We start from the raw sequence: 17687 nt of genomic DNA, 5'->3' as shown, positions 1-17687 counted from the left end.
ATGCTTGTTCTAGGTCCCAAGAAACAAAGAGATCTTCTGTTGAATCTGACAATTAATCTTAATGGTTGTACAGTCGTCTCAAATAAAACTGTGAAGGACCTCGGCGTTACTCTGGACCCTGATCTCTCTTTTGAAGAACATATCAAGACCATTTTAAGGACAGCTTTTTTCCATCTACGTAACATTGCAAAAATCAGAAACTTTCTATCCAAAAATTATGCAGAAAAAATAATCCATGCTTTTGTCACTTCTAGGTTAGACTACTGCAATGCTCTACTTTCCGGCTACCCGGATAAAGCACTAAATAAACTTCAGTTAGTGCTAAATACGGCTGCTAGAATCCTGACTAGAACCAACAAATTTGATCATATTACTCCAGTGCTAGCCTCTCTACACTGGCTTCCTGTCAAAGCAAGGGCTGATTTCAAGGTTTTACTGCTAACCTACAAAGCATTACATGGGCTTGCTCCTACCTATCTCTCTGATTTGGTCCTGCCGTACATACCTACACGTACGCTACGGTCACAAGACGCAGGCCTCCCAATTGTCCCTAGAATTTCTAAGCAAACAGCTGGAGGCAGGGCTTTCTCCTATAGAGCTCAATATTTATGGAACTGTCTGCCTACCCATGTCAGAGACGCAAACTCGGTCTCAACATTTAAGTCTTTACTGAAGACTCATCTCTTCAGTGGGTCATACGATTGAGTGTAGTCTGGCCCAGGAGTGGGAAGGTGAACGGAAAGGCTCTGGAGCAACGAACCGCCCTTGCTGTCTCTGCCTGGCCGGTTCCCCTCTTTCCACTGGAATTCTCTGCCTCTAACCCTATTACAGGGGCTGAGTGACTGGCTTGCTGGGGCTCTCTCATGCCGTCCCTGGAAGGGGTGCGTCACCTGAGTGGGTTGATTCACTGATGTGGTCATCCTGTCTGGGTTGGCGCCCCCCCTTGGGTTGTGCCATGGCGGAGATCTTTGTGGGCTATACTCAGCCTTGTCTCAGGATGGTAAGTTGGTGGTTGAAGATATCCCTCTAGTGGTGTGGGGGCTGTGCTTTGGCAAAGTGGGTGGGGTTATATCCTTCCTGTTTGTCCCTGTCCGGGGGTGTCCTCAGATGGGGCCCAGTGTCTCCTGACCCCTCCTGTCTCAGCCTCCAGTATTTATGCTGCAGTAGTTTATGTTTCGGGGGGCTAGGGTTAGTTTGTTATATCTGGAGTACTTCTCCTGTCCTATTCGGTGTCCTGTGTGAATCTAAGTGTGCATTCTCTAATTCTCTCCTTCTCTCTTTCTTTCTCTCTCTCGGAGGACCTGAGCCCTAGGACCATACCCCAGGACTACCTGACATGATGACTCCTTGCTTTCCCCAGTCCATCTGGCTGTGCTGCTGCTCCAGTTTCAACTGTTCTGCCTTATTATTATTCGACCATGCTGGTCATTTATGAACATTTGAACATCTTGGCCATGTTCTGTTATAATCTCCACCCGGCACAGCCAGAAGAGGACTGGCCACCTCACATATGCTCTCTCTAATTCTCTCTTTCTTTCTCTCTCTCTGAGGACCTGAGCCCTAGGACCATGCCCCAGGACTACCTGACATGATGACTCCTTGCTGTCCCCAGTCCACCTGATCGTGCTGCTGCTCCAGTTTCAACTGTTCTGCCTTATTATTATTCGACCATGCTGGTCATTTATGAACATTTGAACATCTTGGCCATGTTCTGTTATAATCTCCACCCGGCACAGCCAGAAGAGGACTGGCCACCCCACATAGCCTGGTTCCTCTCTAGGTTTCTTCCTAGGTTTTGGCCTTTCTAGGGAGTTTTTCCTAGCCACCGTGCTTCTACACCTGCATTGCTTGCTGTTTGGGGTTTTAGGCTGGGTTTCTGTACAGCACTTTGAGATATCAGCTGCTGTACGAAGGACTATATAAATACATTTGATTTGATTTGGTTGTAATATTGTTGTATTGGTTGTAATATTGTTGTATTGGTTGTAGTATTGTTATATTGGTCATTATCTTGTTATATGGGTTGTTGTATTGGTTGTAATAAGTTATTGGTTATATTTGTGTTTATATTGGTTGCTGTATTGGTTGTTATATTGTTCATTATCTTGTTATATTGGTTGTAATATTGTTATAAGTTGTATTGGTTGTTATATTGGCTGTTGTATTGTTATATTGGTTGTTGTATTGTTATATTGGTTGTTGTATTGTTATATTGGTTATTATATTGTTATAAGTTGTATTGGTTGTTATATTTGTTGTTATAATGGTTGCTGTATTGGTTGTTATATTGTTCATTATCTTGTTATATTGGTTGTAATATTGTTAGAAGTTGTATTGGTTGTAATATTGTTGTATTGGTTGTAATATTGGTTGTTATATTGGCTGTTGTATTGTTATATTGGTTGTTGTATTGTTTGTTATATTGGTTGTTGTATTGTTATATTGGTTGTTGTATTGTTATATTGGTTGTTGTATTGTTATATTGGTTATTATATTGTTATAAGTTGTATTGGTTGTTATATTTGTTGTTATAATGGTTGCTGTATTGGTTGTTATATTGTTCATTATCTTGTTATATTGGTTGTAATATTGTTAGAAGTTGTATTGGTTGTAATATTGTTGTATTGGTTGTAATATTGGTTGTTATATTGGCTGTTGTATTGTTATATTGGTTGTTGTATTGTTTGTTATATTGGTTGTTGTATTGGTATATTGGTTGTTGTATTGTTTGTTATAACAATACAACAACCAATATAACAAACAATTCAACAACCAATATAACAAACAATACAACAACCAATATAACAAACAATACAACAACCAATACAGCTTATAACAATATTACATCCAATACAACAACCAATATAACAACCAATATAACAATACAACAACCAATACAACTTATAACAATATAACAACCAATATAACAATACAACAACCAATATAACAACCAATATAACAATACAACAACCAATACAACTTATAACAATATAACAACCAATATAACAATACAACAACCAATATAACAACCAATACAACTTATAACAATATAACAATACAACAACCAATATAACAACCAATATAACAATACAACAACCAATATATTGGTTGTTATATTGGTTGTTATATTGTTATAAGTTCTATTGGTTGTTATATTGGTTGTTGTATTGGATGTAATATTGTTATAAGTTGTATTGGTTGTTATATTGGTTGTTGTATTGTTATATTGGTTGTTATATTGTTATAAGTTGTATTGGTTGTTATATTGGTTGTTGTATTGTTATATTGGTTGTTATATTGTTATAAGTTGTATTGGTTGTTGTATTGGATATAATATTGTTATAAGTTGTATTGGTTGCTATATTGGTTGTTGCATTGGTAGCTATATTGGTTGTTGCATTGGTAACTATATTGGTTGTTGCATTGGTAGCTATATTGGTTGTTGCATTGGTAGCTATATTGGTTGTTGCATTGGTAGCTATATTGGTTGTTGCATTGGTAGCTATATTGGTTGTTGCATTGGTAGCTATATTGGTTGTTGCATTAGTAGCTATATTGGTTGTTGCATTAGTAGCTATATTGGTTGTTGCATTGGTAGCTATATTGGTTGTTGTATTGGTAGCTATATTGGTTGTTGCATTGGTAGCTATATTGGTTGTTGCATTGGTAGCTATATTGGTTGTTGCATTGGTAGCTATATTGGTTGTTGCATTGGTAGCTATATTGGTTGTTGCATTGGTAGCTATATTGGTTGTTGCATTGGTAGCTATATTGGTTGTTGCATTGGTAGCTATATTGGTTGTTGCATTGGTAGCTATATTGGTTGTTGCATTGGTAGTTATATTGGTTGTTGCATTGGTAGCTATATTGGTTGTTGCATTGGTAGCTATATTGGTTGTTGCATTGGTAGCTATATTGGTTGTTGCATTGGTAGCTATATTGGTTGTTGCATTGGTAGCTATATTGGTTGTTGCATTGGTAGCTATATTGGTTGTTGCATTGGTAGCTATATTGGTTGTTGCATTGGTAGCTATATTGGTTGTTGCATTGGTAGCTATATTGGTTGTTGCATTGGTAGCTATATTGGTTGTTGCATTGGTAGCTATATTGGTTGTTGCATTGGTAGCTATATTGGTTGTTGCATTGGTAGCTATATTGGTTGTTGCATTGGTAGCTATATTGGTTGTTGCATTGGTAGCTATATTGGTTGTTGCATTGGTAGTTATATTGGTTGTTGCATTGGTAGTTATATTGGTTGTTGCATTGGTAGCTATATTGGTTGTTGCATTGGTAGCTATATTGGTTGTTGCATTGGTAGTTATATTGGTTGTTGTACTGGTAGTTATATTGGTTTTTATATGTTATAATGGTTGTTCTATTGGTTGCTGTATTGGTTGTTATATTGGTTGTTCTATGTTATATTGGTTGTTGTATTGGTAATTATATTGGTTGTAATATTGTTGTCATATTGCTATATTTGTAGTTATATTGGTTGTAATATTGTTATATTGGTTGTTAAATTGGTTGTAATATTGGTAGTTCTAACATTTAATCCTAGTAAAAAGTCCCTGTCAGTTAGGATCACCACTTTATTTTAAGAATGTGAAATGTCAGAATAACAGTACAGAGAATTATTTATTTCAGCTTTTATTTCTTTCAACACATTCCCAGGTGGCCAGAAATGTATAAACACTGAATTAGTATTTGGTAGCATTGCCTTTACATTTCGCAACTTGGGTCAAACTTTTCGGGTAGCCTTCCACAAGCTTCCCACAATAAGTTGGGTGAATTTTGGCCCATTCCTCCTGTAACTGAGTCATTATTGTAGGCCTCCCTGCTCCCACACACTTTTTCAGTTCTGCCCACACATTTTCTATAGGGTTGAGGTCAGTGCTTTGTGATGGCCACTCCAATACCTTGACTTTGTTGTCCTTAAGCCATTTTGCCATGACATTGGAAGTATGTTTGTGGTCATTGTCTATTTGGAAGACCCATTTGCGACCAAGCTTCAACTTCCTCACTGATGTCTTGAGATGTTGCTTCAATATATCCACATATTTCTCCTTCCTCACAATGCCATCAATTTTGTGAAGTGCACCAGTCCCTCCTGCAGCAAAGTACCACCACAACATGATGCTGCCACCCCCGTGCACGGTTGGGATGGTGTTCTTCGGCTTGCAAGGCTCCCCCTTTTTCCTCCAAACATAATGATGGTCATTATGGCCAAACAGTTCTACTTTTGTTTTATCAGACCAGAGGACATATCTCCAAAAAGTACAATCTTTGTGCCCATGTGCAGTTGAAAACCGTAGTCTGGCTTTTTTATGACAGTTTTGGAGCAGTGGCTTGTTCCTTGCTGAGCAGCCTTTCAGGTTATGTCGATATAGGACTCGTTTAACTGTGGATATAGATAATTTTGTACCCGTTTCCTCCAGCATCTTCACAAGGTCCTTTGCTGTTGTTCTGGGATTGATTTGCACTTTTTGCACCAAAAGTACATTCCTCTCCAGGAGACAGAACTCGTCTCCTTCCTGAGTGGTATGACGGCTGCGTGGTCCCATGGTGTTTATACTTGTGTACTATTGTTTGTACAGATGAACGTGGTACCTTCAGGTGTTTGGAAATTGCTCCCAAGGATGAACCAGACTTGTGGAGGTCTAAAAAAATATTCTGAGGTCTTGGCTGATTTCTTTTGATTTTCCCATGATGCCAAGCAAAGAGGCACTGAGTTTGAAGGTAGGTCTTGAAATACATCCACAGGTACACCTGCAATTGACTCAAATGATGTCAATTAGCCTATCAGAAGCTTCTAAAGCATTTTCTGGAATTTTACAAGCTGTTTAAAGGTGTCATGCACAAAGTAGATGTCCTAACAGACTTGCCAAAACTATAGTTTTGTTAACAAGAAGTTTGTGGAGTGGTTGAAAAACAAATTTTAAGGAGTCCAACCAAAGTGTATGTAAATCTCCGACTTCAACTGTATATTGGTCGTTATATTGCTATATTTGTTGTGATAGTGCTTGTTATATTGGTTGTTTTATTGTTTGTAATATTGGTATATTTGTTGTGATACTGGTTGTTATATTGGTTGGCTATTTTACAAAGTTTGGGTATGTCTGTGTCAAAGTAGTAACTTAAAACTGAAAGGACAGGTGGAGAAATCCCTGACATGGCTACGTCAGACATTCATTGATGTGAAAATACCCTGTGCAGTAACTAATAGGCTTAGGGACACATTCTAAATCAGTTAGAAATACTATTTGGGTTCAGAAACTGCAATCTGAAGTCACTATGGATAAAAAAAATGGATCACTAATCTGACCCTCTCTGATACCAAAATACAGCATAACCATCTAACATGTAACACAGAGGCAGTCATACGTAATTATTTCTGTGAAGGCAACAACATTTCGACTTCGCATCCTCCCAGCCCACTTTGTGTCCTCCCAGCCCACTTTGTGTCCTCCCAGCCCACTTCTTCCTAGCACAGAAAGAGAAGACAGGTTGTCCTCCTTTCAGAAAAGTTCACATTGCCAAGATTCTGAAAGAGTTGGTGGAATCCCCATGGGAGGGTGCAAATTGGCTCATGTCAATCAATTCAAATTGCAGCAAGGATATTCAGTGTGCATTAGCTTGTTTCTGAACTTAATCTTAACCAATCCCTCTTAATTAAACGGCCCAAATACACATTATTCAGCTGCTGACAGATATTAGATTAACATTTGAATAAAGACATTTAATTAGACAGAAAACAAGTTTACTCTTCACAGATAAATATTCAGCTCCCAAAGAAGTTAACTATGAGTCTGTTCTAAACTAGAACAAACATGGACACAACGTACTATTGTTCCAGGAATGTTTGTCCAAATGACAACCTACCTATCTGACCACTGTGTTGTATTTTGAGTCTGCTCTAAAAGTACCCAGAGCCGAACACACCAAGCTGCCCGCTGGGCACAGATGTCAACAAATTTGAATTGAAGGTAGTCACTTCACGAAGTGATTTTAATTTAAAATTAAAAAATTAAAAATGGAAAAACTTGAAATAAAATTAAAGTTTACTCGAATTGACCCCGGCCCTGTCATCTGTACTAAACATGTCCAAAGCTGAACAGTACACACAGCAGCCTACTGCCATACCTGAGTCTGTGAGGGGCGGAAGGTGCTGCAGCCGAACGACTGCTGCAGTGAGTCCAGGAAGGGCTGGATCTTGTAGAGGCCATGGCTGCCGTGGCTGGAACGGAAGGCCACGATGTGGAAGTACTTGAGGATCTTCTCGAAGCGCGCCTGGCTCATCTTGAGGGCAATGCTGCGGTTGCTGAAGAAGCCGCTGCTCCAGATACTGAGCACTGACTCACAGCGGTGAACGCTGGTGGAAGTCACCAAGCCTAGGAAGGCCTTCATTTCGGCCGCCGTCACGTTCCGCCAGCCCTCGTCGCTGCCGAAGCGCTCCTGGTACTTCTTGGCGTACATGTTGGTCTGCGTCACCATGTTCTGGATGGCGTTGTCGGGCACAAAGAGCTGGAAGAAGTCCATGCAAGTGGCTGTAGCTGGCATTCTCTGGGTAGGGCCTGGTGACAGGGAGAGAGACAGACAGATGATGGAGCTGCAGTCAAAGCATCACTCGCTCATTAAAACTTGCCTCTCAGATTGTTATTTTCATTTGACAGCATCAATCACACATTACTTGTAAATGGAGTCTTACTGTGTAAACGACTATGATTTCTAAAAAGGGAATTACAATACTTTGAAAGTATGGAGCTATTTTGTGCTTTGAGTTATTTTGTAAATGAAAAAAGCACAACGTGTAGCATTTCTTTCCTGTCTTTGTTATTTGGATTGTGCTGTCAACCCTAGGGCTGCAATCAATTTCTATTCAACATGACAGTAACCATAATGTAATCCAAACAAGAATCAAGCTTTTTGGGCTTGAGGGAAGGGTTCATTTTTGTCATGTGCTACACTATAGTGGATAGAAAAAGTATTGTCTTGAACGTGTCAGATGAACATTCCCACTTATGCAAGCCGACAACTATAACCGTTTGGAAAAGCCCACTCCTCGACATTGACTGTAGTTTCCAATGCATGGTAATCCGCACCTCCAACAACGCATCTGTCAAACTACTCAAGTTTGCAGATGACACCACTCTGGTCGGTCTCATCACCGACGGCGATGAGTCCATGTACCGTGGAGAGGTCGACCGGCTATCCACTGGGCACAGACGTCAGTTAAATTTGGTTGAGTTGTTAACTAACGTGAATTCAACGCGAAATCAACAAAAAATGTCACCTCGTCATTGGATTAGGTAAAAATTGGGTGAAAAAAATACTATTTTCTTATGTTGATTACTTTTTTTGTAATCCAATCAGTTTTCCATGTTGATTTGTATTTTTTTATGACATGGAAACAACATTGATTCAACCAGTTTTTGCCCAGTGGGTAGTGGCATGGTGCAGTCTCAATAACCTAAAACACAGACAAAAGCGTGGAGATGGTAGTTGACTTCAGAAAACACCCCTCACCATCTCTCCCCCTCGAGATTGATGGCTCAAGTGTTAACACAGCTGAATCATTCAAATTCCTGGGGACCATCATCTCCCACAGTCTCAAGTGGGAGGACAACATCACATCACCAACCGGCCATCTGGCCCATAGAGACTATGGACTCTATGCTACAGTTTATTAGGTATACCACCCCATTCACGAAAATGGTTCGCTCCTACAGACATTTGAGTCACATGGCGGTGGCTTGCTATATAAAGGAGGCAGACGGGAATCGAGGCATTCAGTTACTGCTCAAATGAACGTTAGAATGCAAGCTAACAGGCGGACCAAACACAGGCAAATAACAGCACAGTACAACAGTGGTGTGCAGAACGGCATCTCGGAGCACACAACTCGGCGATCCTTGCCATGGATGGTCTATTGCAGCAGACCACCACACCAGATTCCTCTCCTATCAGCTAAAAACAAGAAGTGGCTCCAGTGAGCATATGATCACCAACACTGGACAGTTGAGGAGTGAAAAACATTTGGTCCGACACCTGGTCTGACGAATCCCGGTTCCTGTTGCGTCATGCTGATGGCAGAGTCAGGATTTGGCGTAAGCAGCCATGGCCCCATCCTGCCTGGTGTCAATGGTACAGGTTGGTGGAGGTGGTGTGGAGAATGTTTTCCTGGCACACGTTAGGTCCCATGATACCAAGCAACGTTTCCATGCCCCGAAGAATTGACTGTTCTGGAGGCAAAGGGGTACTAGATGGATGTACCTAATAAACTGGCCACTGAGTGTATATTCTTACTGATACTGTAAATTTGTACATCCACTGTATACCCACTGTATATCAACCGTAAACCCAAGAATAGAACCTTGATTAAAACTGCAGCACTGAGCTGTCACAGGTCTTCATCACATCTGTTAATTAACTGTGTAAACGATGGGTGTGAAGTATCCCTGGACTTAAGCAGGCCCTGGGTTAGAGGAGGGTTTGGCCCTCACTGTAAATAAGAACTTGTTCTTAACGGACTTGCCTAGTTAAATAAAGGTTCATTAATGACACATCACAAAACCAGTGATGAAACTCATTGAACTGTCGCTCTCTAATCTTGTAAAGTCAGTGAGGGAGTAGAGCACCTCAACCAAGGTGCAGCCAACAATCACAAGAGAGCTCATCTAAGAGCTCTCAATTAAAAGCTGATGAACCAAAATATGTAATAAAATAATCTGCTTTTAATTGTGAGAGTCACACCTATTTTTCTTGGCACAAGAAAGTGAGTGAGAAAGCGTCTCTAAACAGAAGTAGAAGTTCAGGCCCAGTAAACCAGTATTATCTCATTCTCTGGAACAAATTGATATATCTGAAACAAACTCTATATCTGGAAGTTTGGATTGGCTAACTGCTAAAAGCCATTTGGCTCAAATTAAAAATCTCATGTCCTCTCTACATCCAGCCTAGAGATAAGGAAAATGTTGGGTCTCAAAAGGACCATAATCAACTAGTTTGGTTTGCTGAAGAAATAAATACTTGTTATTTTACTACTCTTGCACTGAGTGTACATGTCACGTTGACAGAGGTCAAAGTTGTTCAAAGGGTGGGTCACACTACAGACACGGTTTCAAAAACCACTTCTTTAATCCAGTAGACTTTCAAATCTGGCAGCAAAGTGCAAAATACAGGATGACTGCCTTAGAGGCAGGGATTTCCAAAGACCGATGCCATCAAATCAATACAGTAAACAGAAGTCTGGACAAAAATGGGAACATATGGAATAGAATTGTTTTATTCGCTTGATTAAGAATTCCATTGTGGGAAATTCCTGCCAACACAGCGGTAGAATGTCTAAGACGAACATACTGGAGATAATGTATGTGCCATTCGATAAAGTGAAATGGAGCTTGATTGATTCGAAAGCCTTTTCTATCATAATTATGTTACATAATAGATTATACGGTAATAGATTATACAGTATTATATTGTAATCCAGGGGGGTTGCCCTAACGTGCACACACTGCAGAGATTTTACTAGGATAATGAAATGAACAACAAAAAAAAGACATTTCAGACCCATGGACATGCTTATTAAGTACTGCCTGCTATAACTGTGGGATTTTCATATCGGACTAAATATCAATTATACAGACTCCATCTCTCATTTTCCCAATTAAAAATGTATGTTGTGATAGCTAGTGTCCTGTAGAAGGGATGTTATAACTCTAGTTTCTCCTTGAGACATGTGGACTGGACAGTCGTCTCCTCAGTGAGCACCAGTTTGCTGCATGGAAACCTTCCGTTGACCTAACCTTAATTTTTATTTTACTAGGCAAGTCAGTTAAGAACAAATTCTTATTTGCAATGACGGCCTAGGAACAGTGGGTTAACTACCTGTTCAGGGGCAGAACGACAGATTTGTACCTTGTCAGCTCGGGGATTCGAACTTGCAACCTTTCGATTACTAGTCCAACGCTCTAACCACTAGGCTACCCTGCCGCCCCCCTTAATGACAAAACCACCTCATGTTCATCTTTCCTGGCCACACTGTGTCTTGCCTATTTGCTCATACACTAATGGTTTGGACACAGTCAAGCTTTTACTGCAATTTGGCTGGGGAATTTGTTTCAAATACACCTGCCAACACTATTGTTTGTGTCAACAGTCTCAAATAACTTAGTGGTGACTGTGAAAACAAACCATTTTCTAGTGGAGACAGAGACCGCCACACATACATACTGTAGTGTAGACTATAAAGTACAAAGACTTCTGTATGCTGAAGTGATTCCCAAGGCAATGTCTTGTGCCTGAAATGTATTGGCTAACGCCACCACCTGTCATTGCCAGTGATGAAGCCCATACCAAAGCCTACAGGCAGATGGCATGATTTTCTCTCACGTCGTGACAGTGGCACAAGGCACCACCCAGACCACCTTGGAGAGAGAGGGAGGCATTTATTTGCAAGTCAGTGAGAGAGTGTTCAAACAGAGTAATGATGAAGGGAGGAACCTCACCCTACACATGCTTATTTAGTTACATTTGACATACAGTATCTATCAATACCACCTATTATACGACTGACCAGAACTGTAATACATTGATCATTTTACAGGACATTTGTAGGGATAACAATATGACATTCGGTTAAGTTGTTGGTACTAGAATGGGTTTAACTCCTGAAGTATGACTGGTAACTACTAGGTATTACTTTACAGTGGCAACACTGGGAAACCATTTTTTTAAACATTTGATTCACTTTAAAGTCCCAGTGCAGTCAAAAACATGATTACCGATGATTATTACTTAATGGACCAATTAGAACGAGAGTTCCAAACCCCTGCCAATAACAGCAAGTTTTCAGTTTTCCCCTCCCCACACAGACCACTACCAGACAGTCCTAGCAAAATTTTTGTTTTACAAATTGCTCTTTGCTAAGAAGCTATTTTTGACCAATTTAATCTTAAACAATCTCAGTAAGGTTCTTAATTGTTACACAGAAATTATTTGATATTGAGATCAAATAAAGGCTACATTGGTCCTTTAAACTCTGCCTTGGGCATGCAATAGGAGACTGAGATAATGGAATAAACATTACCATTACTTTACAGGCCCTCCGTCATTGATCGTAGCAGCTGAACCTTCCATGAAGATGTAAGAGGGGAGATGGTCATTCATCTCCACTTAAAGAGTTAATTTGTCATGGCTGCTAGTGCCTCGCCTCTCTCTCAACCTATGATGTTTGAACAAACAGTGCTCCCTGGTTCATACCCAGCAGCCACACACAGATAGGCCTACAATCTTCACTATTAACAGTGATCTAGGGGTGATTTCAAGATGTGCACCACTAACATGTTCTACACAGCAGCTCTTAATATACCGCCATAGACTACCTAGGTCACCTTACAGTATATTGCCAATGTAAAAAATACAAAATATTCCTGCCAATGAACATCCTCTATCGTATTTTTACCTTTCTTGGAGGTCCAAAATTCACATTGGCACTTCAATGCCTTAGTTGGCAAATACATGTGGCTGAACAGGCAAAGATGTTGCACAACGTTATTAGTCTCTGGAGATGCAGTGAGAGGAACAGAGAAGCAGAGAGGCTCCTCTACAACTTGTCCCCTATGTCCATTTACTGTTTGCTCCCCATGGTAGTGCAGTGTTACAGTGTGGGCTATTTCATTTGGATAATTAAATAGCCAAATTCATATAAGCCACAATTCTCCAAGAAATCAATCCATATTGTGACATGATCCTGTATTAAAGGACACTTGGGCTTTCTTTCTCTCTCCCTCTTTTTCTTGACCTGTTGTTCAATCAGGAGTCAGGACCTACAATCATAGGCTACTTACCACACACACACACACACACACACACACCTTAGATGATGGAGAAGATCAGATCATGATCCTATTCATTATGTCAAGCGAGGCTTTATTCTTAAAATGAAATACCATATGTCTCGTTGTATGGGGCCACCGTGATATCTTGCAGGGTGTCGCTCCATCCATCCTCTTCTGCTTGAGTTATTGAGACCGAGCCGGGTGGACCTCCGCTTTGACAACTCACAGTCTCACCTGACCTTTGATCGTCGCCGGCCTCCATGCAGCAGTTATCCGAATTCGAGTCACCCGAAGTGCTGTAAAAAGGATTGTCGCTGCTGTCATCTCCCGATTCCCCAAAAACATCATCTGAGATCTGCAAGCTCTCGTAGCGTGAGCGAGCCGCCTCCAGGACAGACAGCGCCTTCCTCCCACATTCCGCCATCTCTCGTCGATGCTTTTTGTAGCTTACAACACCGCACAATATTCGACATGCAATTATCCACGACTGGGAAAACTCGTACCACACACACCTACCTACGTCCACTCCCACTGTACGTTTTTAGAATTATGCTAGGCCTACTGCAGACTTGTGATGTGATAACTTCTATTCTCCCCTTTCTTCAAAGCATGTTCCGGAGAGGAGCTGTCCTCAATCAAGGATACTGAAATACCTCTAGGCGCTATGCACAGAGACCGAAATGATCAATATTGATCACACCTCTGAGTATCCGGGTTGGGCCAGCTATTTCGTTGGTGGCTCGTAAAATGGGCTCGTACTGTGTAGAGATTTCAATGAATACGCGGCATCATGATCAGCTGACCTGGGTTGCTCTCATGTACTGGCCAATAGCGTTTATAATAGCGCTGTATAACTCACTATAATGTCAAATCTTATGGTAGTTAAAGCAGAATTGTCTTCTGATGCGGTTAGAAAATGCATATACCCCATCAATTGTGTATTGCTTATGATACGAATATAAAACACATGTTTAACTAATGCGTTCGTTTATTAATGTATTATTAATGCATTCGTTTATTCAGACAATGTAATTACAGGAACTCTTTCAAATCAGTTTTGAAAACGTTTAATGAATTTATGTGGAAAGGAACACAACAGCAGGACAAGATATTTATTTTTAAAACCACCATATTTTTTGAAAAAACCAAGCAGCGCTCCCTAGTGCCCTGTGGGGGGTGCAGTAGACTGGTTCGCGGAAGTCATCTTGCTTTTTGGTGTGGTACCCTGTCATGTTTGCGGAAGTATACTTTGTCTTCTCCCCTCTGTCATTCTTCAGAAAGTATTTCGCAACATTCGTTACTTTATAGTATAACTACATGTCCAGCCTTTTCTGATTTCAAAGATAGTACAAAAGAAAGATGAATCTGCCAAAGGGGCCGGATTCTCTGTGTTTCGACAAGGACGTGTTTATGAAGGTAATAATTTGACTTTTGAAACTAGCTAGCTGGCTAGCAATGCCATAGGTTAGCTAGCAGTGATCAGCCAAACTGGCTTCATCACTTGTTATGAAACGACTTATATAAGTTTGTCTCGTAGTATTTATCTACCTAAACCCTATTAGAAATGGCAAGTTAGTTTCTGCTGTACATCATTTGCATAATCTTAGCTAGCTAGCTAACAAACTACATGATCATTCATGACATGTTTACATCATCTGTTGCATTCAGGATGACTTCGACGTGGATCAGTTTGTTGCAGATTGCAGAAAGCATGTCCAAATGGAGGAGATGCGCGAGGACCTTGAGATGTATTACAAACAGCTCAAAACAGCCATAGTTGAGCTCATCAATAAAGACTATGCTGACTTTGTCAACCTCTCCACCAATCTGGTGAGTTTCTATGGCTGACGCGTTCAAGATGCTGCAGTGTCCCCCACCCATAAGCTGCATTAGGGAGTGTTTACAACCATGCATTTTCAGCCAAATAACAAGATAGCAATCATATTTTACGATGATGTCACTCAAAAGAAACAAGGGGCAACTGAGAGCAACAGCAGGAATCTGCTCAATATAGATAGATGTAGGATAATGATGTCTGTTTGTTCTTCCTAACAGTTGTTCCAGCTAGGATCAGGACTTTTACATGTCAAATAGGCCTAATAGCTACAGTAGCTAGATAATAATGGATATCATTTATTTAGGTTGGAATGGACAAAGCCCTGAACAAGCTATCAGTACCACTGGGTCAGTTGCGTGAAGAGGTGCTGGTATGTGCTGTTTCACTCTATTTTTTCAAATTATGATCAATTGGATTTACCTTCATTTCTGTTGACTTGGTCACATGTTGTCCTTTTTCTGTTGACTTGGTCACATGTTGTCCTTTTTCTGTTGACTTGGTCACACGTTGTCCTTTTTCTGTTGACTTGGTCACACGCGCTGTCCTATTTCTGTTGACTTGGCCACACACACTGTCCTTTTTCTGTTGACTTGGTCACATGTTGTCCTTTTTCTGTTGACTTGGTCACATGTTGTCCTTTTTCTATTGACTTGGTCACATGTTGTCCTTTTTCTATTGACTTGGTCACATGTTGTCCTTTTTCTGTTGACTTGTTCACATGTTGTCCTTTTTCTATTGACTTGGTCACATGTTGTCCTTTTTCTATTGACTTGGTCACATGTTGTCCTTTTTCTGTTGACTTGGTCACATGTTGTCCTTTTTCTGTTGACTTGGTCACATGTTGTCCTTTTTCTATTGACTTGGTCACATGTTGTCCTTTTTCTATTGACTTGGTCACATGTTGTCCTTTTTCTATTGACTTGGTCTCATGTTGTCCTTTTTCTATTGACTTGGTCACATGTTGTCCTTTTTCTATTGACTTGGTCACATGTTGTCCTTTTTCTGTTGACTTGTTCACATGTTGTCCTTTTTCTATTGACTTGGTCACATGTTGTCCTTTTTCTGTTGACTTGGTCACATGTTGTCCTTTTTCTATTGACTTGGTCACATGTTGTCCTTTTTCTGTTGACTTGGTCACATGTTGTCCTTTTTCTATTGACTTGGTCACATGTTGTCCTTTTTCTATTGACTTGGTCACATGTTGTCCTTTTTCTGTTGACTTGGTCACATGTTGTCCTTTTTCTGTTGACTTGGTCACACGTTGTCCTTTTTCTGTTGACTTGGTCACATGTTGTCCTTTTTCTATTGACTTGGTCACATGTTGTCCTTTTTCTGTTGACTTGGTCACATGTTGTCCTTTTTCTGTTGACTTGGTCACACGTTGTCCTTTTTCTGTTGACTTGGTCACACGCGCTGTCCTATTTCTGTTGACTTGGCCACACACACGGTCCTATTTCTGTTGACTTGGCCACACACACTGTCCTATTTCTGTTGACTTGGTCACACGCGCTGTCCTATTTCTGTTGACTTGGTCACACACACTGTCCTATTTCTGTTGACTTGGGCTATCCTATTTCTGTTGACTTGGTCACACGCGCTGTCCTATTTCTGTTGACTTGGTCACGCGCTGTCCTATTTCTGTTGTCCTGTCCTATTTCTGTTGACTTGGTCACACGCGCTGTCCTATTTCTGTTGACTTGGTCACACGCGCTGTCCTTTTTCTGTTGACTTGGTCACATGTTGTCCTTTTTCTGTTGACTTGGTCACACGTTGTCCTTTTTCTGTTGACTTGGTCACACGCGCTGTCCTATTTCTGTTGACTTGGCCACACACACTGTCCTTTTTCTGTTGACTTGGTCACATGTTGTCCTTTTCTGTTGACTTGGTCACATGTTGTCCTTTTTCTATTGACTTGGTCACATGTTGTCCTTTTTCTATTGACTTGGTCACATGTTGTCCTTTTTCTGTTGACTTGTTCACATGTTGTCCTTTTTCTATTGACTTGGTCACATGTTGTCCTTTTTCTATTGACTTGGTCACATGTTGTCCTTTTTCTATTGACTTGGTCACATGTTGTCCTTTTTCTGTTGACTTGGTCACATGTTGTCCTTTTTCTGTTGACTTGGTCACATGTTGTCCTTTTTCTATTGACTTGGTCACATGTTGTCCTTTTCTATTGACTTGGTCACATGTTGTCCTTTTTCTATTGACTTGGTCTCATGTTGTCCTTTTTCTATTGACTTGGTCACATGTTGTCCTTTTTCTATTGACTTGGTCACATGTTGTCCTTTTTCTGTTGACTTGTTCACATGTTGTCCTTTTTCTATTGACTTGGTCACATGTTGTCCTTTTTCTGTTGACTTGGTCACATGTTGTCCTTTTTCTATTGACTTGGTCACATGTTGTCCTTTTTCTGTTGACTTGGTCACATGTTGTCCTTTTTCTATTGACTTGGTCACATGTTGTCCTTTTTCTATTGACTTGGTCACATGTTGTCCTTTTTCTGTTGACTTGGTCACATGTTGTCCTTTTTCTGTTGACTTGGTCACACGTTGTCCTTTTTCTGTTGACTTGGTCACATGTTGTCCTTTTTCTATTGACTTGGTCACATGTTGTCCTTTTTCTGTTGACTTGGTCACATGTTGTCCTTTTTCTGTTGACTTGGTCACACGTTGTCCTTTTTCTGTTGACTTGGTCACACGCGCTGTCCTATTTCTGTTGACTTGGCCACACACACGGTCCTATTTCTGTTGACTTGGCCACACACACTGTCCTATTTCTGTTGACTTGGTCACACGCGCTGTCCTATTTCTGTTGACTTGGTCACACACACTGTCCTATTTCTGTTGACTTGGTCACACGCGCTATCCTATTTCTGTTGACTTGGTCACACGCGCTGTCCTATTTCTGTTGACTTGGTCACACGCGCTGTCCTATTTCTGTTGACTTGGTCACACGCGCTGTCCTATTTCTGTTGACTTGGTCACACGCGCTGTCCTATTTCTGTTGACTTG

At 40.6% G+C, this 17687-nt stretch overlaps 2 protein-coding genes across 2 annotated transcripts in view; one reads left to right on the top strand and one right to left on the bottom strand.

Annotated features, from left to right (window-relative positions):
* Nucleotides 1-13572, bottom strand: part of pgbd5 (piggyBac transposable element derived 5) — a 48423-nt gene extending 34851 nt beyond the window's left edge. Inside the window, exons 1-2 of the mRNA XM_065012529.1 lie at nucleotides 12948-13572; nucleotides 7141-7571 (exon numbers count right to left, since the gene is read on the bottom strand). Coding sequence (XP_064868601.1) covers nucleotides 7141-7571; nucleotides 12948-13260 — 744 coding nt within the window. The 5' untranslated portion in view covers nucleotides 13261-13572. The remainder of the gene's footprint in view (nucleotides 1-7140; nucleotides 7572-12947) is intronic.
* Nucleotides 13573-14056: 484 nt separating this feature from the next.
* Nucleotides 14057-17687, top strand: part of LOC115112843 (conserved oligomeric Golgi complex subunit 2-like) — a 29913-nt gene continuing 26282 nt past the window's right edge. The window contains 3 exon segments of the mRNA XM_065012613.1: nucleotides 14057-14252; nucleotides 14505-14666; nucleotides 14978-15043. Of these exon segments, the coding sequence (XP_064868685.1) occupies nucleotides 14196-14252; nucleotides 14505-14666; nucleotides 14978-15043 (285 nt within the window). The 5' untranslated portion in view covers nucleotides 14057-14195.

The sequence above is a fragment of the Oncorhynchus nerka genome, linkage group LG28 (genome assembly GCF_034236695.1).
Source record: "Oncorhynchus nerka isolate Pitt River linkage group LG28, Oner_Uvic_2.0, whole genome shotgun sequence".
NCBI lineage: Eukaryota > Metazoa > Chordata > Actinopteri > Salmoniformes > Salmonidae > Oncorhynchus > Oncorhynchus nerka.
The sequence above is the reverse complement of the archived record's forward strand: the minus strand, read 5'-3'. Positions and strand labels throughout refer to the sequence as shown.